The sequence below is a fragment of the Dendrobates tinctorius genome, unplaced genomic scaffold, assembly GCF_039654945.1.
Source record: "Dendrobates tinctorius isolate UK_male_01 unplaced genomic scaffold, ASM3965494v1 ptg000292l, whole genome shotgun sequence".
Classification (NCBI taxonomy): Eukaryota; Metazoa; Chordata; class Amphibia; order Anura; family Dendrobatidae; genus Dendrobates; species Dendrobates tinctorius.
Window position 1 is genome coordinate 4,826,047 of NW_027361959.1, and position 26,191 is coordinate 4,852,237.

A 26,191-nucleotide genomic window follows, 5' to 3' on the forward strand; every position below is an offset into this window, starting at 1 on the left:
TATATATATATATATATATACCGGGTGAGTCATAAAGGACGGACGTTTTTAAAATAATCATAAAATCGTTAAATATTTATTAAATATAAATGTATTCACAGATTTGGTTACGTATACTAATAGCATTTGACAAATTCAAGTGTGGAAAACAACATCTGCCATGTGGTGGCCATTATCAGTGATGCATTTCCAAAGGCGTTCTTGGAAGTTGGCATCAACACGTTCCAACACAACTCTGTCGATTTGGGCAACTTCCACTCGAATAGCTTCCTTCAGTTCTTGTAATGATCGAGGCTTAAGCTTGTATACACGTGATTTGAGGTGACCCCATAAGTAATAATCGCACATGGACAGGTCTGGGGACCTAGGAGGCCAATTAATATCGCCAAACCTGGAAATGATGCGACCAGGGAAGAGAGGGCGAAGAATGTTCATTGTTGCTCCGGCTGTGTGGGCCGTTGCCCCATCTTGTTGAAACCACACACTAGAGATGGGGATATGTTGCCGTCGTAACTCAGGAACAAAGAAGTTATTTATCATGGCAATATAACGTTGTGAGTTCACGGTAACAGTATTGCCATTATCGCCTTCGAAAAAGTACGGACCGATCACGCCATATTTGCCCATAGCGCACCACACCGTTACCTTAGGGCTGTGCAGCGGTACGTGCCGTTCGTGGAGCCCCCGGTGGTCGTTTGTTCATTAGTGTACCTCGTGTACGGAGTGCTTCAACCCAACGTAGGATAGTGTTACGAGCGGGAACAGCTTGATTTCTGTGAATATTGAAATGACGCCGAAACTCACGCTGAACGGCTGTGATACACTCATTATTCTTGACAAAACTGTCGTACGCAAAAACGCGATGTTCTATCGTCCACGGCACCATAGCTTAAACTGAAACTAAAATAAAAACAATGCTTTCACCTCACAAACATAACCCCGCCTCCCGCACATCTCTACCTCCACCTGGTGGTGAGTTATAGCCACTTCAAATACATCCGTCCTTTATGACTCACCCGGTGTATATATATATATATATATATATATATATATATATATATATATTCATACTATATCCCCCTCATTCTCTGATCTCTTTCCGAAATTCATCTGCATGAAAGAGACATATATCCTGCTGGTGGAAAATGAGAGCGTGGCTGAGATAGCAGCGCAATGTGTGAGTGCAGGCTTCAAGAAAGAGAACTATGATATGCCATGGACCTCCATAGTCCCCATCCATCGTTCCTCCAGTCCCTACCCATCATCTCCACAGTCCCTGTTCTCAACTGTACTTGTGCTTTGACACACACACACGTGTGTGTGTATATATGTATGTATTTTGTTGTATAGCAATTACCTTTCAGTTTTGCTGTTGCTATGCATAAATAAGTTCGCTTCTGCGAGGTTAAGAAGTAGAATAAGTAACACAAAGGAACAAATGCAACACACCCCATACTAAAATTATCTGTAACATGCTGTGCCAGGAATAATAAAATCCATTGTTCGCTTGGGTTACATTCATCACTTTGTGCTATGTCTAGTTTTACATCTATTATTAATTGACTTTTGAATAACGTATATCTTACATTTATGTATAGTAAGAATGGTTTGTGTCACTTCTGCTGGCTAAACTTTAATAGTGTTTTTTATCCTTGTCGTGTACCAAAGATGTATATTCCAAATATATTGACCACATAATTACATTTTGTATAGTTTAGCCTGCTGCTCTAGCTTTGTGCCAACTTTCCTAACTCCTACTAAAAGAGTGTTTAAAAAGCAGCTTGTAAATCACATGTTATTCTGTTGTGTAAAGGCGCATGCTGATTATGACCTATGGTCCTGCAAGGACGTTTGTACTCAGGACTGGCTACTTTTAGGCTCCATATGTAATTTGTTCTTCTGACCTAGCTATTTGATTCTATACACTGTAACTATTATTTTTCCTCTCTTGGTAGATGGATTTGTCAATCCTCTAGTGGAACTGTCTGCCAAACAGGTAGCATTTCACATTCCATTCGAAGTGGTCGAAAAGGTTTATCCCCCAGTCCCAGAGCAGCTACAACTGCGGATCGCTTTCTGGAGCTTCCCGGAGAATGAGGAGGACATAAGGTGTGTTCTTCACATTTTTTATGTCTGTTTGAAACCTTAGTGTGTGTTGGGAGTGGTGTATTAATCCAAATAATTTTCATGTATTTTGTATGATCCTCTGTATAAGGCCGGGATCACACTACCGTGTGTGATACAAGATACTCGCACGAGTCTCTCGCATCAACACCCGGCAGCAGATTGCCGCGAGCACTCAGGACCGGAGCGTGAGGTCCACTCCGCTCTTGAGTGCCGGTGGTAGCGTTGGGTGTTGATGTGAGAGACTCGTGCGAGTTTCTCGCATCACAGTAGTGTGATCCCGGCCTAAGGATGTCTATTGTCACCAGTCCTCAGTATTAAGCTATATTAAATAGGTAGTACATTAAACTTTTATCAATTGCAAAATAACTCAGTAAATTGCTGTCATTTACTCACTTTTTGTAAACAGTTTACCCTGTATTTTGGCATAAAAAATATAAATAAAAATTTGCACTAAAATGTGGAACTTTTTTAATCCAAGTATGCATAGCCTCCAAAGAGACAGTTTGTCACGTTATTAAAGGAGTTATCCACTACTTGGACACCTCATTGTTAAGGGAAAAGCATATACCGTACTTTCCTCAGTGACCAACGCTATTCTAATGATGTCGGCTCTGGGTCTGTGGGTTCTCTTGTGACATAGTCATGGGAGCGCTGCAGCCCATCAGCAGACAGAGTGCCTGCTAAAAGACATTAGGGCCTCTTCAGGTGACCAATTCAAACTTGTATAGCAAGAAACATTTTTAAGTCCTTCTTGACACCATTAGAAAAAAAAAATGTGTGTATATACAGTAGAGACCAAAAGTTTGGACACACCTTCTCATTCAAAGAGTTTTCTTTATTTTCATGACTATGAAAATTGTAGATTCACTCTGAAGGAATCAAAACTATGAATTAACACATGTGGAATTATATAATTAACAAAAAAGTGTGAAACAACTGAAAATATGTCTTATATTCTAGGTTCTTCAAAGTAGCCACCTTTTGCTGTGATTACTGCTTTGCACATTCTTGGCATTCTCTTGATGAGCTTCAAGAGGTAGTCACCGGAAATGGTCTTCCAACAGTCTTGAAGGAGTTCCCAGAGATGCTTAGCACTTGTTGGCCCTTTTGCCTTCACTCTGCGGTCCAGCTCACCCCAAACCATCTCGATTGGGTTCTGGTCTGGTTACTGTGGAGGCCAGGTCATCTGGCGTAGCACCCATCACTCAAGGAGAGTAGCCCTTACACAGCCTGGAGGTGTGTTTGGGGGTCATTGTTCTGTTGAAAAATAAATGATGGTCCAACTAAACGCAAACCGGATGGAATAGCATGCCGCTGCAAGATGCTGTGGTAGCCAGGCTGGTTCAGTATGTCTTCAATTTTGAATAAATCCCCAACAGTGTCACCAGCAAAGCACCCCCACACCATCACACCTCCTCCTCCATGCTTCACGGTGGGAACCAGGCATGTAGAGTCCATCTGTTCACCTTTTCTGCGTCACACAAAGACACGGTGGTTGGAACCAAAGATCTCAAATTTGAACTCATCAGACCAAAGTACAGATTTCCACTGGTCTAATGTCCATTCCTTGTGTTCTTTAGCCCAAACAAGTCTCTTCTGCTTGTTGCCTGTCCTTAGCAGTGGTTTCCTAGCAGCTATTTTACCATGAAGGCCTGCTGCACAAAGTCTCCAACAGTTGTTGTAGAGATGTGTCTGTTGCTAGAACTGTGAGGCATTGACCTGGTCTCTAATCTGAGCTGATGTTAACCTGCGATTTCTGAGGCTGGTGACTCGGATGAACTTATCCTCCGGCGATCCTCATGTGAGCCAGTTTCTTTGTAGTGCTTAATGGTTTTTGTCACTGCACTTGGGGACACTTTCAAAGTTTTCCCAATTTTTTGGACTGACTGACCTTCATTTCTTAAAGTAATGATGGCCACTCGTTTTTCTTTACTTAGCTGCTTTTTTCTTGCCATAATACAAATTCTAACAGTCTATTCAGTAGGACTATCAGCTGTGTATCCACCAGACTTCTGCACAACACAACTGATGGTCCCAACCCCATTTATAAAGGCAGGAAATCCCACTTATTAAACCTGACAGGGCACACCTGTGAAGTGAAAATCATTTCCGGTGACTACCTCTTGAAGCTCATCAAGTGAATGCCAAGAGTGTGCAAAGCAGTAATCAAAGCAAAATGTGGATACTTTGAAGAACCTAGAATATTAATAGAACTTTTGGACTGTACTGTATGTGTGTGTGTGTATGTGTGTGTATATATATATATATATATATATATATATATATATATATATATATATATATATATATATACATACAGTGGGGCAAAAAAGTATTTAGTCAGTCAGCAATAGTGCAAGTTCCACCACTTAAAAAGATGAGAGGCGTCTGTAATTTACATCATAGGTAGACCTCAACTATGGGAGACAAACTGAGAAAAAAAAATCCAGAAAATCACATTGTCTGTTTTTTTTTTTTCATTTTATTTGCATATTATGGTGGAAAATAAGTATTTGGTCAGAAACAAGCAATCAAGATTTCTGGCTCTCACAGACCTGTAACTTCTTCTTTAAGAGTCTCCTCTTTCCTCCACTCATTACCTGTAGTAATGGCACATGTTTAAACTTGTTATCAGTATAAAAAGACACCTGTGCACACCCTCAAACAGTCTGACTCCAAACTCCACTATGGTGAAGACCAAAGAGCTGTCAAAGGACACCAGAAACAAAATTGTAGCCCTGCACCAGGCTGGGAAGACTGAATCTGCAATAGCCAACCAGCTTGGAGTGAAGAAATCAACTGTGGGAGCAATAATTAGAAAATGGAAGACATACAAGACCACTGATAGTCTCCCTCGATCTGGTGCTCCACGCAAAATCCCACCCCGTGGGCTCAGAATGATCACAAGAACGGTGAGCAAAAATCCCAGAACCACGCGGGGGGACCTAGTGAATGAACTGCAGAGAGCTGGGACCAATGTAACAAGGCCTACCATAAGTAACACACTAAGCCACCATGGACTCAGATCCTGCAGTGCCAGACGTGTCCCACTGCTTAAGCCTGTACATGTCCGGGCCCGTCTGAAGTTTGCTAGAGAGCATTTGGATGATCCAGAGGAGTTTTGGGAGAATGTCCTATGGTCTGATGAAACCAAACTGGAACTGTTTGGTAGAAACACAACTTGTCGTGTTTGGAGGAAAAAGAATACTGAGTTGCATCCATCAAACACTATACCTACTGTAAAGCATGGTGGTGGAAACATCATGCTTTGGGGCTGTTTCTCTGCAAAGGGGCCAGGACGACTGATCCGGGTACATGAAAGAATGAATGGGGCCATGTATCGTGAGATTTTGAGTGCAAACCTCCTTCCATCAGCAAGGGCATTGAATATGAAACGTGGCTGGGTCTTTCAACATGACAATGATCCAAAGCACACCGCCAGGGCAACGAAGGAGTGGCTTCGTAGGAAGCATTTCAAGGTCCTGGAGTGGCCTAGCCAGTCTCCAGATCTCAACCCTATAGAAAACCTTTGGAGGGAGTTGAAAGTCCGTGTTGCCAAGCGAAAAGCCAAAAACATCACTGCTCTAGAGGAGATCTGCATGGAGGAATGGGCCAACATACCAACAACAGTGTGTGGCAACCTTGTGAAGACTTACAGAAAACGTTTGACCTCTGTCATTGCCAACAAAGGATATATCACAAAGTATTGAGATGAAATTTTGTTTCTGACCAAATACTTATTTTCCACCATAATATGCAAATAAAATGAAAAAAAAACAGACAATGTGATTTTCTGTATTTTTTTTTCTCAGCTTGTCTCCCATAGTTGAGGTCTACCTATGATGTAAATTACAGACGCCTCTCATCTTTTTAAGTGGTGGAACTTGCACTATTGCTGACTGACTAAATACTTTTTTGCCCCACTGTGTGTGTGTGTGTGTGTGTATATATATATATATATATATATATATATATATATATTCCTATAAAAAATTGTGCATTAAAGACAATTTATATACTCGAGTATAAGCCAAGATTTTCAGCCCATTTTGTAAGGCTGAAAGTGCCCCTCTCTGCTTATACTCGAGTCATATACCGGGGGTCGGCGGGGGAGGGGGAGCGCGGGTGTCAGAGTTCATACCCCCTCCTGGCGTGGTCTCTGCAGCCTCCCTGCTTCCATGGTCTCGGCGCCCCAGCTATTTCTGCATTCAGCGGTCATGTGGTAGTGCTCATTAAAGTCATGAATATGCGCATATTCATGACTTTAAGGGGAATCTGTCACCCTTTTTTTCAGCTTGCAGCTCCTGGCATAGACATCGGGGGCTTATCTACAGCATTGTGTAATGCTGTAGATAAGCCTCCGATGTAACCTGAAAGATAAGAAAAGCACGTTATATTATACTCCCCGGGGTGGGCGGTCTGGTCCGGTGGGCGTTGTGGTCCGGTCCAACTCCTCCCTTCTTCATGCGATGACGTCCTCTTCTCCCGTCCTGTAATGGCTCCGGCGCATGCGCACTGCTCTGCCCTGTTGAGGGCAGAGCAGAGTCCTGCAGTGCGCAGGCGTCGGGAGAGGTCCGGTGCCTGCGCACTGCAGAATTCTGCTCTGCCCGCAACAGGGCAGAGCAGTGCGCTTGCACCGCAGCCATTACAGGACGGGAGAAGAGGACGTCATCGCATGAAGAAGGGAGGCGTCGGACCGGACCGCACCGCCCACCGGACCGGACCGCCCACCCCGGTGAGTATAATATAACGTGCTTTTCTTATCTTTCAGGTTACATCGGAGGCTTATCTACAGCATTACACAATGCTGTAGATAAGCCCCCGATGTCTATGCCGGCAGCTGCAAGCCGAAAAAAAAGGTGACAGATTCCCTTTAATGAGCGCTACCACGTGACCGCCGAGACCATGGAAGAAGCACGGGGGCTGCAGAGACCGTGCGCCAGGAGGCAGTGAGTATAAGGAGGATGGTTATCAGTGCAATATTCACCTGTCCTCATTCCACTGCCGCGCGCTGCTCTGTCCTCCTCATCCTCTGACTGATGTTCAGGTCAGAGGGCGCGATGACATAGTCAGTGCGTGCCCGCTGCTGAACGTCACTGCAGAGGACCCGGGAGACAGAGCGGCGCACGTTTACGGAACGGGGAGAGGTGAATATCGCCAGTGCCGGGGGCCTGAGCCAGTGACGACACCGGCACCTGGCCCACATAGCGCGCCGGTGTCCCCGCCTGCTCAGGACATCGGCACCTGACCCCCAGTGACGGAGAGGTGAGTGTGTTATTTTTTTTTTTTTTTAATGGCAGCAGCAATATATGGGCCGTATTTATCTATAGAGCATCTTCTTGGGCCACCATTAACCCTAGTGCAGCATTTTATGAGGGTATTTATCTATGGAGCATCTTCTTGGGCCACTATTAACCCTTGTGCAACATTTTATGGGGGTATTTATCTATGGAGCATCTTCTTGGGCCACCATTAACCCTTGTGCAGCATTTTATGGGGGGTATTTATCTATGGAGCATCTTCTTGGGCCACCATTAACCCATCTGCATCATTTTATGGGGGGTATTTGTCTATGGAGCATCTTCTTGGGCCACCATTAACCCTTGTGCAGCATTTTATGGGGGGGTATTTATCTATGGAGCATCTTCTTGGGCCACCATTAACCCATCTGCAGCATTTTTTGGCGGGTATTTATCTATGGAGCATCTTTTTGGACCACGATTAACCCTTGTGCAGCACCACCCTCAGCTTATACTCGAGTCAATAAGTTTTCCCAGTTTTTTGTGGCAAAATTAAGGGGTCTCGGCTTATACTCGAGTATATACGGTAGATATTTTTATTATTTATTAGGTATACAAGATATAATGATAATATTAAAAATAGCTGAATGAATCGGAGCATGTTTAAAATAGTATTATTTCAGAAAATTTATGCAAAAATATATTTAAATATCCAAGTACATAGCCCAAAGAAATTTTAAATGGTTAGCTGCATAGCACTACAATATCGTAATTATCACCATCAAAATTAATAAATAAATACATCCAAAAAATTTTTTTTATAAAACCAAAATTATGCTGCAAATTTGATAATAAAAAAACACAAAGGGTTATTATTTATATAAACATAATATAAAGTGCTGAAGTGCAAAAGGTTAATCAACCCTATAAATAACCCTATATATTTTTCAGTGCTCTATATATGATTGCACTGCAGCACTTTCTATAGTGTTTATCATAATTTATTATGGTTTTTTGCACTTTTTTATAGGGTTGATCACAAAAAAGTGCCCTTACTTTCAGCAAAGCAGTATTTTGCATCTGTGCTGCACCCGCCTTTATCATGGGGGTCGGCTGCTGCCTGGTAGTGCTTTTGTATTGTGATTGGCTGTAAATAATTGGCCAATTTTTTGTAATGTGTATGGGAGGCCCAGATTGTTTTGTCAGGGGAGTTAACGATCCAGGATGTCCAATTTTGGAATGATTCTTTTATACTTCCCATGATAAGGCCGCTATCAGGCATGTCTGGCTGTGGCTCTCTCATAGGGAACACAGAAGTGCTCGGCTATAACACTCCTGATTATGGTAGAAAGGTCCAAGGTAGCTGCCCGCCGGACAATCACTTTACCCATTGTTCGGCTAACAGCCATTTAATTTGTATTGGGAGCTTCACAGTTGGGATCACATTTTGCTCTAAAATTCTTTTGATTATCCTCTGATTGTTCATATAACGTGTTCAAGGCATCCAGACCCAGAGGCATCCAAGCAGCCCTACAGTATTACCGTATGTACTTGCGTATAAGCCGGGATTGTCAACCCATTTTTTAGGGCTAAAAGTCCCCCCCCCCCCTCGGCTTATCCGCGAGTCATATAGACAAGGGGTAGGTGGGGGAGCGGGGGTGTCACATCATACTGACCCCCCCGGCGTGGTCTCTGCAGCCCCCCTGCTTGTCCCACGGTCTCCCTTCCTTCCTATAGCGGTCACATGGTACCACTCATTAAAGTCATGAATATGCACATAATGAGCGGTACCACGTTACCGCTGAAGGAAGGAAGGGAGACCGTGGGAGAATGGGGCTGCAGAGACCGTGCCAGGGGAAGGTAAGTATATGCTATATTCACCTGTCCCGGTTCCAACGCTGCTACACGCTGTCTGCCCGCCGGGTCCCTCTGTCAGTGACGTTCAGACAGCAGAGGGCGCGATGACGTAGTCAGTGCGCGCCCTCAGCCTGAACTGTCACTGACAGAGGGACCCGGTGGGCAGACAGCGGCTAGCAGCGTTGGAAGCGGGACAGGTGAATATCTCAGGTGCCGGGTCCTGAGCCAGCGGCAACACCTGTCTCCAGTAGCGCGCTGGTGTCTCCACCTGCTCAGAACACCGGCACCTAGCCCCCAGCGACAAGAGGTGAGTATGTCTTTTTTTTTTTTTTTTTAATACCTGCAATAGCGGCAGCGGCAATATATGGGGGCATAATCTATGGGGCATCTTATGGGGGCAGCATATGGGGGCATATTCAATGGAGAATCTTATGGGGGCATATTCAATGGAGCATCTTATGGGGACATATTCAATGGAGCATCTTATGGGGGCATATTCAATGGAGCATCTTATGGGGGCATATTCAGTGGAGCATCTTATGGGGGCAACATATGGGGGCATATTTAGTGGAGTATCATATGGGGGCATATTCAAAGACGCATCTTATGGGGGCAGCATATGGGGGCATAGTCAATAGAGCTTATTTGGGCAGCATATTGGGGGTGTATTCAATGGAGCATCTTATGGGGGCAGCATATGTGGTGATATTCAATGGAGCATCTTATGGGGGCAGCATATGGGGCATAATCTATGAAGCATCTTATGGGGCCTATGCTATGGAACATTTTATGGGGCAGCATATGGGGCATAATCTATGGAACATCTTATGGGGCCATAACCTTTATGGAGCATCATATGTGGCATATTTTTCTATGAAGCATCTTATGGGGCCATTATTAACCTTTGTGCAGCATTATATGGGGCGTATTTTGTATGGAGCATCTTATGGGGGCAGAATATGGGGCATAATCTATGGAGCATCTTATGGGGCCTATGCTATGGAACATTTTATGGGGCAGCATATGGGGCATAATCTATGGAACATCTTATGGGGCCATAACCTTTATGGAGCATCATATGTGGCATATTTTTCTATGAAGCATCTTATGGGGCCATTATTAACCTTTGTGCAGCATTATATGGGGCGTATTTTGTATGGAGCATCTTATGGGGCCCATCATGAACTGTATGGAGCATTATATTTGGCTCCTGATTCAATATGGCTATTCAAAAACATTTAACCTACTGATGCCTCAATTAATTTTACTTTTATTGGTATCTATTTTTATTTTTGAAATTTACCAGTAGCTGCTGCATTTTCCACCCTAGGCTTATATGCGAGTCAATAAGTTTTCCCAGTTTATTGTGGCAAAATTAAGGAGGTCAGCTTATACACGGGTCAGCTTATACATGAGTATATACGGTATTTATCCTCCACCATGTTTACCTCCACCTTCACTGTAGGTGGGGTGCAGTTTTTTTATATGCTTCATTTTGTCATCTATAAACATAACTGTCACTAATAATACACCTTATACAAAAAAAAAAATCTCTGCTCCTCCCCAGCAGGCTATACTTAGCCTCTCTGCACCAAGCTTCTCAGTTCTTGTCACAATGGAGACAGTCATGCTTCTGAATCTCAGTCCTGTCTTTGCCTTGAATAGAAAAAAGGGACTTATCAGTAGGGATGGGCAGACCCGTGAATGTTCAGGTCTGTCGTGTTCGGCTGAACTTTATTAAAATGCTCAGTTTATGTGCCAGAACAGTACCCAAATTTGATCCCAAACTCCTTTGAAGTGAATGGAGGGCCCAAACATCCACCGGCGGTTACAACCGCTGAGTATCGCGGACCGCTGCGAGTTCCCACACTTTCACACAGGAGATAGGCGTCGGCTGATGACTCCTACTACTGAAAAATGATATCAGAAAAAGTATATTCAAAAAATGAAAGAAAAAAAAAAAGTGGGTGGAAAGAGGGGGAAGAGACACTTTACGTGTTTTGGACAAACATGTCCTAAATCACATGTATGAGGAGTAGAGAAAAACCTCCTGAACGTTACAGGTAGCTTGTTCCTTCTATCACAGAGCAGACAAAAAGGGGCATTTCTTTTCTGCTCAGTGATTGAAGGAACAAGCTACCTATAACATATTCAGGAGGTTTTTCCGCTATTCCTCATACCTATGATTTAGGACGTTTGTCCAAAACGCGTAAGGTGTCTCTTCTGTCTCCTTCCCCCTTTTTTCTTTTTTTTGACTATAGCGTACTTTTTCAGATATTTGATTTTAAGTGGCATTAATAAAATTTCCTATTTTTAATTTTTTTTCTTAGTGCTGGAATTTTTTTCTTAGTAGTTTGCCTTGGATAGGTTAGGACCTAAGGTGTTTTTTTTTTTTTTTCCCCCCACTCCTTTAGTATGGGTAACACAGTGGAATGATGCCACTTTGCTTCACCCCACGGATCGATGGAGGGTACAGCCTGTATCTTGTCTCATCAGGATGGCAGGACCGTGTACCCCGACTTCCCGATGCCTAGCCAAAGTATCAAACCTCTTCAGGACACTTAAGTATATTCTTTTCTTTAGTCCTGCGTTGCCCTGGCTGCCTTGTGTTCGTTTCAGCATACCGATGGTGTACCTGAGGCGTCCTGGCATTTGAGTTCAGGCCGGGCACTCAGTGCAATGTTCTTGGGCTGCGTGCCTCCCGGCATCTCTGGTCTTCAGTTTGGAGGGGATCTTGAGTTTGGAGGGTTCCTTGATTTGAGGGGTGGGCATGTCGCTTCCCCCTCCTGGTCCGTTCGTTTTTGCAGTGCCTTTCTGGGTTTTCCTGTGTGTTTGGGGCTCTAATTGAGCCCACAACTTTCTTGCAGTTTAACTATCCCCCACCTTCCGCCCGCAGGCCAGTCAGCATAGCCGTCGAGCACTGGCCAATCCGAGAGGGCAGTGAAATCCTACCTGCCAGAGTCTCTGCTCTTTCTGCTTCCTGTGTTCTGGTCTGCTCCTTTTTATTGTATTTTTCTGGGAAGGTTTGTTCAAGGCTCTGCCGTTGCTCCTCACTCCGCCAGTCGGCCACCGTGTCTCTTTGCACTCCAGACGCTTGACTTTGGAACACTAGCTGTAGTTATAGTCCAGGTGCCTTCAGTCTTTATCCTGTCGGGGTCTTGCCACATTTTCTCTCCGCAATGTTGGAACGGGTATGCTGTTGGTTGCTGGGGGGCCTGACACTAATGATGCCCTAGCAGCTTTTTTCTTTTCTTCACCAGCTATTGCCCCATGTTTTCCCTATCCCTTTGTGTTCTCTGTCTTTCAATATGTCAGAGTAAAAAAAAAATAGCACATGCCCTACAGCTCAGCCAGTCCCGGTTACTTAGTATGCTTGCATCTCCTGTAAGTATAAGTTTCACTCGGGCCTCTGCATAGCATGTTGCACTGCTTGTACCCTCCAATATCTTCTGAATGGGCCCTGACATTAGCTTTTTCTTTCTAGTTCTCCTAGGAGTTAGTGGGCCAAGCCAATCGGCTCGCTCAGACTGCTAAGTATCTTTGTTCAGCATCATTGGCAGCTCCGCCCAAGCAGTGAACAATATTGTGGCTATCCACCTCATTCTGTGAGAAGGCGCATGGAAAGTGAATCTAGCTTCCAGAAGATCCCTTACAGGCCTGTATTACTTGCTGGTTTAGAACCACGTTTTACAAAATTATTGTGGACACCTCGATGGCAAAAGTACGTTTCTCCCTTAACCATGACAAGCAACCCATTTAGGTGACATAGTGGTCATCAGTTACCGTAAATTACTTTTGTAAGTTTCCATCGGCAGGTGGCTGTAACCGCCCAGACAGACCTCAGGCTTCCCAGGGAAGAATGAGGTTATCTTTCAAGCCTGCGCTATCCTGGAATTTGCACTGTCCAGGAGTCAAGGCCTCTAAGACTAGAGGCAACACAGGGTCCAATGCGTGACAGACTGGTCTTCTCTTTTTCCAGGAGGCAGGGGCAGTCGACAACGTCTGAGTCAGAGACGTCATCTCCTCTGGTACAAGATAGAGTTTACCACTGTCCCACATGACCGATTTTTTTTTTTTTTTTTTTTTTTTTTTCAACTCTTGTACCCCCAGGGATCCCACCTTAAGAGTCAGTTTCAGCAAGGCCATAATGTCTCTTCACCAAGCAGGGGTCCTTACGCTTGTCCCGACTCTGGAACATTTCAAGGTTCTCTACTTGAATCTGTTCATCATAACCAAGGAAGATGGCTCAGGGCAACAGGAAGATACTGCAGGCCGCAGTCACTCATGTGGTTGGCCTGAGTGAGGATGATTCCTCCTGTTGTAACTGTGTTTTTTTTCGTTCCCACTCCAGGTGTAGCTTTAGGACTTCCCGGGGTCCCTGTGTCTCCAAATGAATCAATCGAGAAAAGAAAATGTTTCGGATTTACCATAAAATCTTTCTTTTAGTCTTCTTTGGGGAACATAGCACCCTTCCTTGGTTGTTCATTGCATTTAAGTTAACTTTTCATTTGTGGTGGTTGTGCTTTTTTTTTTTTTGCTTCTACTGATTTCTAACTAATGGAGAGGGTTAGAGTCGGCAGGCTAGGGATAGTCTGCTGGGGAGGAGCGGACTTTTTTTTGGTTTTGTTAAAGTGTTTTATTAGCCTCAAACTTCAACCATTGTTCTTGTCCCCCCCCACACTCCATCAATGAAATAAACGATAAAGAGATTTTAAGTTAAGTACCAAAAATCTTCATTTAATGCTGAGTAAAAATTTGCCTTACTTGCAAAAAGCAATTTTGCTGATTTAGAGAAATCCATAGTTGAAATTGTATGCTAATGAGTTGTAACAGTAGTGAGCGGGCACTGCATGCATGGTCTGCTCTCCCCGCCCTCTCTCCCTATTCGCTGCCTGTCAATTGCCAGCGGGTGGGGAGTAGGAAGACAAGCGGAGGAACTGTAAGTTCCCACTGCATTTGCAACTCATTAGAGCACAATTTCAACTATGGATTTCTCTAAAGCCACAAGCTGGATTTCTACAAGGAAAGTAAGAATTGACTCAGCGGCCCAATGGAGGAAAAGATTGCACTCTATGCAGATGATGTTCTTCTGTTTTTGGAGGATCCCCTCGAGTCATTGAACCAGGTGGTAGCTATTGTCGAGCGATTTGGGATTTTGCCTGGATTGACGATAAATTGGGATAAATCAAATCATATGATGGTAGACAGGGATAGACTGGGTGAGTTGGGAGAGTTTGGATGTACTAAACTTAGTGGTTGACCGTTTAAAGGGAATCTGTCACCCATTTTTAGTGATATCATGTAAAGATATCACCCAATTGTGCGTCCCATAAGGATTCTATTAGGACTTTTGATTCCCCCGACCCCACACCTTTGATGCATAAATACCTTTTTTATCTTGGTGGAGATGTATGGAAATCGTCGCGGTTCGGACCGATGGGCGGGGCTTATTTGCCTTCTCCCCCCCCCCTCGGCTTGCTGAACGTAATCTTCATCTGTGAATATCACAGATGCCGTAGTTTTCCGCGCTTGCGCATTGAAAAGGCCTCCGGTGCTTGCGTATTATGCTTTGCCCAACTGTGGGCAAAGCATATAATTGGTATTGCGCATGCTCCAGTATTTCTCAGCGCGGTCTATGCCCCGGAAATCTTCACATGCAGGACACACTTCCGGGGCATAGACCGCTCTAAAAAATACCGGCGCATGGGTAGGACGAACCTGTCTAAAATGATACTTATGCCGAAACACCTATATGTGCTTCATAATTTGCCAATCTGGCTCCCGTGGGGTTTATTCCAAAGACTTAATTCCATATTTTGAGACTTGGTTTGGGGTGGCCGTCAACCTAGGATAAAACTAGAGATCTTGTATAGACCTAAGGATGGAGGGGGACTGGCTCTGCCAAATTCTTGCATATACTTCCTGGCATCCTAAGGCCAACATATTAGAGGTTGCGTATCAGGGGTCGGTAGGAGTTCAGTGCAAGCTATCCTTGGGTATGTGGTTCGGAGGGTCCCTTTGGTGCAAGGGCTGGAGAATGGGAGTTTTGGGTGGTTGAGTAAGAGGTTCCCCACTCTGGGTCTGGTGCAGAAGATGTGGTCCAGGATAAAAAAGATTAGAGAGATTTCTGAAATTACTGTCTATACTCCCGTCTGGATGGACGAAAATTTGGGTGAATTCCATAAACTGGGGGAATGGAAAGCTTGGTCGCGTAGGGGGATATGTTATATATTGGAATTATAGGTGAATCAGGAGTTGAGGTCGTTTGAGTCCTTACAAGAGAATTTCAGGTGCCAGATCGGGTTCTTTATATAAGGGTTCTGCATGCCTACAGGCTGCAGAGGTGGGTTAGTGGTCTAAGGGTCCAGAAAGACAATTTATTAAACTATATTTGTATGGAAGGGACCACGAGAAGGGTTATTTCCATGATCTATGAAGACCTGTTACACACCTTTTTGATGTGGCACCCTATTCGAGCTCGGGACAAATGGGAGGAAAAATTGGGATTAGTCTATTTTAGAATATATTCTGAAATTGTCATTCAGTGAGCCTGGTCGTATGTCGCTATTATTTACCATTCATAAAGCTTACAGATTCCCTGAGTTTCTACATAGGGTTGGTGTGAGAAGCACTTCTGAATGTCCGAGATGTATGAATGAGGGTGTGGGTATTTTGCATATGTTATGCGAATGTCCCCGGTTACAAGCTTTTTGGATTGTGGTGATTAGTATGATACAGGGGAGGTATGAATGCGTAGTGCCTAGGACTCCTTTAGTGTGCGTTTTGGGGTTTGTTGATGAAATTGGAATTAATATTTGAAAGAAGTTGGCCATGGCCAGAAAATTAAATGCCAGATATTGGGTGAGGGCTGAACCACCCTGTAGAAAGGAATACATTCAGCAAGTGGATTATACAGTTGTATAGAAGAAATGCATTAAAAAAGTTTGAATACATTTGGGCATCATGGTTGCAGATAACGTAGGGAGGTATATGGACCTTTGAGATATAGTAGCGGTTGCATAAAGGCTCCTGAGTGAGTGTCCTGTTCCAGCTGCATAATACAGTGTGGTGTATGTATTGCAAAATTTGGTTTTGGTTCCCAAAAGGAGGAGAAAATATGATTGCTGTGTACTGGGGGAGAAGGGAGTGGGTGGTGGTGGGAGGAACCAAAATCTTAGAAATTCCCAATTGTATGTTATTGGGTATACGTTGTATTTGCTTTACTTGTTGAATAAAAAATGTCTTATTTTAAAAAAAAAAATAAATAAATAAATTTGACTCCGCGTTGAAGCACCTTTATATGCATGCCATTAGTTTGGGTTCAAATTCCTGGCGACAGGTCCTCTTTAAGTATATTAGAAGTCTTTTGTTATCTATGACCATCTTGTTTTGGGTAGTCTTCAACATCGCATGGAGGATCTTCAGAAGAAAGGGTTCTACTGTAACTATAATCAATAATCTTCTCCTTCCGCAGGTTGTACTCATGCTTAGCAAATGGTAGTGCTGATGAATTTCAAAGGGGGGATCAGCTTTTTCGTGTGCGAGCCGTGAAGGACCCTCTACAGATAGGTAAGGAGCTATGAAGTTACTGTAATCGAGGTGTGCTGATGCGCTGCAGTCATACTGCAGTTTTAGCCGAGAGTTTTGATGAATCGTTCTATGACCTCAATGTGTTGACACATCTCTGGTTCTTTATCCTTGTTTGCTTGTCACAGGAATGTATAACAATAAAATGCAGAATGTCTAAGACTGTTAAAATGTTGTACTATTTAGTGTAATGGAAAGGGGTTAACAATGTATAGTATTTCTATAGTAAGCAGTTTCCGGTAAATTTTGCTTGACTTCTATGACTGTTCCCAGCACTGTGGGTTGGTAGAGCTGTATGGCGCAGCTCAGCACTAGTGCCTCCCTACCTGCATTGTGATAATGCAGTAATACATACAGCCAGGCTGTTCCTGTCTACCATGCCAGCAGCACAGATGGTTCTCTTGCTCTTCTAATACATAGAGGTCAGTCAATGAGAACTTACTATCGTCTGAAGATGTTAAAGAAAAAAATGGGTGAAATGTGATATACTTCCTTTATGTAATTAAAACTAGACAGTGAATCATATTCTTTTTGGCTAATCTGTTCTTTTTAGAGTTTTAGGTTTTTTTGCTATCATTTTCCATATTTTATGCCTAATTTTGACCTAAAACTGCATCAGATTTTCACAAAAGTCATACAAGTAGATAAGAGGAACCAAATCAAACAGTTTAGTAAAACATATTAGACTTTATTTTTCAAATGAGGAAAATGATCCAATATGTCATTTCTGTGGCCGGCAAAAATGTGATTCTTTAGGATTAGCAGATTACATGAAGGTGACATTTTTTCTATTTAAAAGCGTTAACAATCAGATGCAAGTGGGTTATGTGTTTCATTTATTAACGAGGATCTAACAAAGTCTGAGAGGTGTTGATGATCGTCAGGCTCTAAAAAGGTCACAAAACAATCATTATTATTGCTGCACAAGGGAGGTCACATCAGATCCCGAAAGCCGAGGTTCACATACTTTTACCATATTTGGATCATCTCCAGTTAAAAAAAAAAAAAAGATAGTCTAATCATAGAATCATAGATATTTGTGACCCATCTGTTTGATTTGGTTCTCTTTACTTACAAGATTTTAACATGTCTTAAAAGTATGTAGTTCTAGCTCAGATTTGTACAGAAATATGGAAGAGTCTGAAGGGTTCATAACTTTCAAGCATTACATATATACCGTATATGCAAAATAGTAGCATGTTCCCACCGGCCATCAAACAGACAAAACCCAATACAGAAACAAAATTAACAAATAGCCTGCTATAAGTAAAAGTAATATAAATAACATTGGGTAAGAGAAAAAGTCAAGTTCTTGATCATCATGCATTATTTTTACATCCTATACCCTAGTTTATCGTTAAGATTATACTTCTAGATCCATCATTCTATCCCTAAGTAATTGTGCAGAAGTTAGACGAAGAGTGTCTAACCATGGGCCCCATGCTTTTTCATGTTTACATGTAGACTTTTTTTTTTTTTTTTTTTTTTTTATAGATATATCGCTCTTCATTCTGATTTATAGGATTTATCTTATTTTTAAATTTGAGCAACAAAGTTTTGAATCCATCGGGCAGTGATACGTTTTGTGGCTTGGAATAGTATTCTGGAAATACGCATCCATTATGTCTTCTAGCATCCCTAAAATGCATGTTATGAGATTTATTTGGATTATATTGTAGATTTTATAAATTCCATTACACATACCCCCTTCCAATAATTACCCAGTGCATAGCATTCCCACAGTGCGTTCTCCACTTTGCACCTTGGACACCTATTGTCTGATCTATTGTGTGCAAAATAGGTAGAAGTTCTTTACTTTCTGTGTTGGAGATATAACTGGGATAACCTTTGTCCTTCACCTAATGATAATTGTGGAGTGAGTTCCATTATAGTGTTCCATTGACCTTCATTGAAAATCGCCTACATTTTTTTGCTTATTCGTTTTGGGATTTCATAGGAAAGTCAGATATTCTGATAATAAATATTTGTACAAGAGGGATATCAGTCTTTTCTAAGAATTTACTTAAATGGCAACCACAATAAAATAATTAACAATAATCACAAATTGTGTGTTTGCTTCTGTGTTATAGGCATGTCTAAATTTTAGATACTTATAAAATAGGTCTGTGCCAAATTGAAGTCTAGCTGGAGTTGATCAAAGCTTTTAAAGAGGCCATCTTTTAGAACATGCTTTAATCTATTGTATTAATGCCCTTTCTCCAGTGTATGAAGTTACCGTATGTAATTTAAGTATTTCAGGCAAATTATGATTATGCCATAGGGGGTAAGTTTTATATGTGCTGCAATCCCTAGTATTTCCTTTCCTCTATCCCAAACTTTGAATATCATTGCCAGTATTGTACAGATTGAGGCTGGGATTCAGAATGTAACTGGGCCCATCAAGCTCATATTTTCCATGGTGTATTCTCAGTAAGTAGCCTTCCTATATCCATATTTGTTCCCTGCTACCAGCCCCTCAACCGTAGACCCCTCCTCCACCAATGTATTCACTACTGTGTGCATCGATGCAGATGGCGATGACTGCTGACGGCGGTGAATGGATGGCCAGTGTGCAGGGTATGGTGCAGCCCGTAAGCTACTGTTTAAGTCCTTCCGCTGTCTTGGTCCACGGGCCGGACTGGAACAGCCAGTGGGCCGGTTGTGGACCGTGGACCTCAGCTTGCTCAGGTCTGCTTTAGCGGCATCTAAACACAGTGTTGTTCTATCCCCAGTCTCACCAGAGGAAACTAAAGATTCAAAAATAGTTTCCTTCGATTTGTCGTTGTGGACCTATTTGGCATAAAGCCAAATTGATCAGTCTGAATTATAAATGTAATGGTGTGTTTGACAGGGCTTTAGCAATAATTTTGACATGTACCGGAAGGAATGAGTGGTCTTTATGATTCTAGTTTGAACAATTACGACTTCGCTCATAGACTCCAGAAAATGACCCTCTTTGATGGCTGATTCAAAAGCTGGTACCTGGTAGTATCAATACAGAGTATGTTTTGTAGAATTCCCCAGGTAGACCATCCACACCTGCTGATTTTTCATTGAGGATAGATAGTAGTGCAATCTCTAGCTCGTCAAGAGATAGGGGGACTTCAAGAGTAGCACTCTCTGTTGACAAACTGGGCAAAGCAATATCATCCAAATACCTATCTATTTCTTCCAAGGTCCCAGTAAAAGTAGATTTATATATATTTGTAGACTATTCCCTTAGAGCTTCCAGTATGTGTCTATCAGTTTTGACATATTCCCCTTTATTATTATTATTATTATTATTATTATTATTATTATTATTATATTGAGATATATGGAAGGATCCCTCATAGGATTTTACTATGGTAGCAAGCAGGTGTCCGACGCTTTCGCCTGTTTCAAAATATTGTTGCTTAACAAGAAAATGTTTTTCATCTACAGTTGACAGAAGATGATCATACATTTTCTGTGAGTCCTTCCAATTACCCATATTTATTTTGTTAGGGAGTTGTGATATAAAGTTGTTCAGCATCTTTAACATTATTTTGAAGGTTCAACTTTAGGGCTCTTGACTTGGATTTGTCTACTTACACTACCATTCCAAATTTTGGGGTCACCCAGACAATTTTGTGTTTTCCATGAAAACTCATACTTTTATTAATCAAATGAGTTGCCAAATGAATTTAAAATCTAGTCCAGACATTGATAAGGTTCGAATTAAAGATTTTTATTTGAAATAATAATCTGTCCATAACACTTTTTACCAATCTTCCTCTGTCCAATGTCTGTGTTCTTTTGCCCATATTAATCTTTTCCTTTTATTAGCCAGTCTCCGATATGGCTTTTTCTTTGCCACTCTGCCCTGAAGGCCTGCATCCCGGGGTCGCCTCTTCACTGTAGACGTTGATACTGGCATTTTGCGTGTACTATTTAATGAAGCTGCCAGTTGAGGACCTGTGAGGTTTCGATTTCTCAAACTACAGACTCTAATGTACTTGTCTTGTGGCTCAGTTGTGCAACGGGGCATCCCACTTTTCTTTTTACTCTGGTTAGAGCCTGTTTGTGCTCTCCTCTGAAGGGAGTAGTACACACTGTTGTAGGAATTCTTCAGTTTCTTGGCAATTTCTCGCATGGAGTAGCCTTCATTTCTAAGAACAAGAATAGACTGTCGAGTTTCACAAGAAAGTTCTTTTTTTCTGGCCATTTTGAGAGTTTAATGGAACCGACAAATGTAATGCTCCAGATTCTCAACTAGCTCAAAGGAAGGTCAGGTTTATAGCTTCTTTAATCAGCCAAACTGTTTTCAGCTGTGCTAACATACTTGCACAAGGGTTTTCAAGGGTATTCTAACTATCCATTAGCCTTCTTACACAGTTAGCAAACACAAAGTACAATAAGAACACTAGAGTGATGGTTGTTGGAAATGGGCCTCTACCACCTATGAAGATATTGCATTACAAACCAGACGATTGCAGCTAGAATAGTCATTTACCACATTAACAATGTATAGAGTGTATTACTGAAAACTCTGCTTTTCTTTCAAAAATAAGGAAATTTCTAAGTGACCCTAAACTTTTGAACGGTAGTGTACTGTATATCCCTAGTAAGCAAATCTCTTGTATACTCTTTCATGGTATTCCAGATTATAAACTTAGATGCCGAATCAGCATTTAATCTAAAGTATTCTGGGATTTCTTTTTTGAGTGAATCACCAATTAACTGTAACCCGAAGGGGTTGAGGTGCCAAGGGGGTTTGTTTCCTCACATTTGCCAGTTATGCAAGAATTCTGGCGAATTTAGCTTTATAAATATACCATATGCTCTTTGACACTTTTATAAGAATGAAAGAATCTAATTGCTTTACTGATAAATGTACACATTTTGTATTAAAGTTCCATTATAAAAAATGTTAATTTTTCTCTTTTTCAGGTTTCCATCTGAGTGCCACTGTGGTACCTCCACAAATGCTGTCCCCAAAAGGCGCCTATAATGTGGCTGTGATGTTCGACCGTTGCCGGATCACATCGTGCAGTTGTACCTGTGGAGCGGGAGCAAAGTGGTGCTCCCATGTGGTGGCCCTCTGTCTCTTTAGGATACACAATGTTAGTAAAATGATTAATGGGGGAATCACATAATTATTTATGTTCCTTGCTCAGTAGGGTGTGATATTTGTGTGTTTGGGATTCCACCCCCAGTGTAGTACGATAAAATACTGAGAAAATAGGTGACGTGTCCAACGCAATATACTCCAAGTTTCATTTTGAAACCACATGATGTGCTGCGATTGATATCTGATCAGTTTTATTCCAGTGACTCTGCTACACAGAGCTTCTGTAATCACGCCTGGGAGTTACCTAGGATGCATCTAAGGGACTTCATGATGTCCTATAATTAATCCCATAGATGTGGTTGTCTGGTAACAAATGATTCTGGGAAGCAGTAAGGATGTGATAAAACACAATAGCATGAAAATGCTACTTTTACAATTTATATTCAATTTACTGTTATCTCTAAGAAACATATATATCTAAACACGTATGTTGGTACCTCTGTTTTAATGACAGAAAAACCCACAATGGTCACAGAAATAACTTGAATCTGACAAAAGTAATAAAAAAAAAATATCTATGAAAATGAACAAATGAAAGTCAGACATTGCTTTTCAACCATGCGGCCTGGACTGAAATGATGGTACCCCTGAAAATAATGTAACAAAAGGGACATGTTAAATCAATGTGTGTCCACTAATTAGCATCACAGGTGTCCACAATCTTGGAATCAGTGAGTGGGCCTGTATAGAGGGCTACAGATACACACCATTTCACCAAACAGCACAGTGAATATCAAACTCAACATCGACCAGACGAAGCGAAGGAAAGAGTTGTCTCAGGAGATTTGAAAGAAAATTTATAGACAAACATGTTAAAGGTAAAAAAGTTATGAGACCATCTCCAAGCAACTTGATGTTCCTGTGACTACAGCTGCACATATTATTCAGAAATTTACGCTCCATGGGACTGTAGCCAACCTCCCTGGATGTGGTCGCAGGAGGAAAACTGATTACAAATCACAGAGACGGATAATACGAATGGTAACAAAAAAGCCCAGAAAAACTTCTAAACAGATTAAAGGTGAACTTCAAGCTCAAGGAACATTGATGTCAGTTCGCACCATCCATCGTTGTATGAGCCAAAGTGGACTTCATGGGAGAGAACCAAGGAGGACACCATTGTTGAAAAAAAATCCTAGAAAAACCAGACTGGAATTTGCCAAACTACATGTTAACAAGCCACAAAGCTTCTGGGAGAATGTCCTATGGACAGATAAGACAAAAATGGAACTTTTTGGCAAGGCACATCAGCTCTATGTTCACAGATGGAAAAATGAAGCATATCAAGAAAAGAACACTGTCCCTACTGTGAAACATGGGGGAGGCTCTGTTATGTTCTGGGGTTGCATCTGGCACATGGTGTCTAGAATCTGTGCAGGGTACAATGAAATCTCAAGACTATATCAAGGGATTCTAGAGCGAAATGTGCTGCCCAGTGTCAGAAAGCTTGGTCTCAGTCGCAGGTAACGGGTCTTGCAACAGGATGATGACCCAAAACACAAAGCTAAAAACACCCAAGAATGGCTAAGAGGAAAACATTGAACTATTCTGATGTGGCCTTCTATGAGCCTTGACGTAAATCCTATTGAGCATCTTTAGAAAGAGCTGAAACTTGCTGTCTGGAAAAGGCAACCTTCAAACACGAGACAACTGGAGCAATTTGCTCTTGAGGAGTGGGCCAAAATTCCTGTTGAGAGGTGCAGAAGCCTCATTGACAGTTACAGGAATCATTTGATTGCAGTGATTGCCTCAAAAGGCCGTGCAACAAAATATTAAGTTAAGGGTACCATCATTTTTGTCCAGGCCTATTTCATGAGTTTTATTTTTTTTAAATTCTGTGGAAGCATGGTTGAAAAAATGTCTGACTTTCATTTATTCATTTTCATAGATTTTTGATTTATTACTTTTGTCAGATTCAAGTTATTTCTGTCACCATTGTGGGTTTTTCTGTTTTTAAACGAGGGGTACCAACAATTTTGACCACGTGTGTATCTGTACACTCATAATGATTTAGTGTATACACTCACATACAAAAAAAAAAGCTAGAAAGTAAGAAGCTTTCAAATCTAGAAGTTTCAATAGTTTATTTTTATCAGTTACTAGCTGAAGAGCCCGGCGTTACCTGGGCATAGTAACCAACTGTGGTTAGTTATAACAAATTATAATGATTATATTGCACATAAAAACCGTGTATCTAATCCTATCCTGTGTGATACTGACTGCTGAGCCGTGTATCTAATCCTATCCTGTGTGATACTGACTGCTGAGCTGTGTATCTAATCCTATCCTGTGTGATACTGTCTGCTGAGCTGTATATCTAATCCTCTCCTGTGTAATACTGCCTGCTGAGCCATGTGTCTAATCCTCTCCTGTGTGATACTGACTGCTGAGCTGTGTATCTAATCCTATCCTGTGTGATACTGACTGCTGAGCTGTGTATCTAATCCTCTCCTGTGTGATACTGACTGCTGAGCTGTGTATCTAATCCTATCCTGTGTGATACTGACTGCTGAGCTGTGTATCTAATCCTATCCTGTGTGATACTGACTGCTGAGCCGTGTATGTAATCCTATCCTGTGTGATACTGGGCTCCCCCTGCAGTCTGTGTCAGAGGGTGGTCTGTGTTGGCACAGTAATAAATTGTGTTATTTCCAGCTTTACAGAAGGACGATAACACCATGGAAATCATAAGAATAATAGGCCTCAGTTACCACAACTGTCTACAAAGAAAACTGTTGCTGATAGCAACCAATCACAGCTCATTTTTCATCTTTTAAACAGCTCCGGGACAGCGTGGCGAGTTTTGAGTGATGACTTTTGTGTTTCGACTTTTATGTGGCGAGGTTGGTGTATGTGTGGTGAAATGTGTGCTGAGGGTGGTATATGTGTTGAAGCACGTGGTAGTGTGTGTAGCATTTTGTGTGTGTGTTCATATCCCCGTGTGTGACGAGTATCCCATGTCAGGGCCCCACCTTAGCAACTGTACGGTATATACTGTTTGGCGCCATCGCTCTCATTCTTTAAGTCCCCCTTGTTCACATCTGGCAGCTGTCAATTTGCCTCCAACACTTTTCCTTTCACTTTTTCCCCATTATGTAGATAGGGGCAAAATTGTTTGGTGAATTGGAACGCACGGGTTTAAAATTTTGCCTCACAACATAGCCTATGACACTCTCGGGGTCCAGACGTGTGACTGCGAAATTTTGTGGCTGTAGCTGCGACAGTGCGGATGCCAATCCCGGACATACATAAACACCCACATTGAGCTTTATATATTAGATAAAATGGATAGTGAATGAATCAAATCTAAATCAAATATTTGGGGTGACCACTTTGTGACTTCAAAACAGCATCAACGCATCCAGTCTTCTGCATACACATGATCAGTTTTTGAAGGAACTTGTCAGGGAGATATTCCCAGATATCTTGAAGAACTAAGCATAGATCTTCACTGGATTTAGGCTTGCACAAATCCTTTTGTCTCTTCTTGTAATCCCAGACTGACTTGATGATGCTGAGATAAATCTTATTTGTCAGTAAAAATATTTTAAACATCTGACTTGGATATCTAAAAACACTGAAGTATCAAACTATGAAAACCAAAATGTGAGAGTTGGAGTACAGAAAAACGATAGCATGTGCTGTGGACTGAGTCAAAATGTTAAATATTTGCCTTTTAACAGAAAACAGTTTGTTCACTGAAGGGCGGGAGAGCTGCATAATAATGTGTCTGCAGGCAACAGTGAAACATGGTGGAGGTTATTTGGGGCTCTGGTCAAGGTTAATAGTATATTCAATGCTGGGGAAATCTACTCTGCAGCAAGATGACATCCCCAAACATGCAGCCAATGTTCTTAACAATTATCTTCAGTATAAAGAACAATGAGTCCTAGGAAATTATATGGCCCCCACAGAGCCCTGATCTCAACACCATTCAGTCTCTGGGATTACATGAAGAGATAAGTGTTTACAGAAGTCTACATTCATATAAGATCTGTGGTTAGTTCTATGAAACGTTTAGAATAACCTCCCTTTTGAGTTATCACACACAGCGATATCGCCAGCGAGATCACTGATTTTGTGACGCCACAGCGATCTTGCCAGCGATATCGCTGTGTGTGACATGGATCAGCGACCGGCCCCCCTGCTGGGTATCGCTGATCGTGCAGGATCGTCCTGGACCATTTTGTGATCGTTGGTCTCCCGCTGGCCAGCACGCATCGCTGCGTGTGGCAGCGAGAGACCAGCGATCAGCGACGCTGGTTTCCAATGTAAACAGCGGGTAACT

General features: G+C 42.1%; 1 protein-coding gene across 2 annotated transcripts in view; it reads left to right on the plus strand.

Moving 5' to 3' along the window:
• ZSWIM8 (zinc finger SWIM-type containing 8) overlaps positions 1-26,191 on the plus strand; it is a 158,874-nt gene that overhangs the window by 48,353 nt on the left and 84,330 nt on the right. For both annotated transcript variants that reach the window (XM_073560052.1, XM_073560051.1), the window contains exons 2-4: positions 1,956-2,109; positions 16,699-16,793; positions 21,723-21,895. In XM_073560052.1, the coding sequence (XP_073416153.1) occupies positions 1,956-2,109; positions 16,699-16,793; positions 21,723-21,895 (422 nt within the window). The remainder of the gene's footprint in view (positions 1-1,955; positions 2,110-16,698; positions 16,794-21,722; positions 21,896-26,191) is intronic.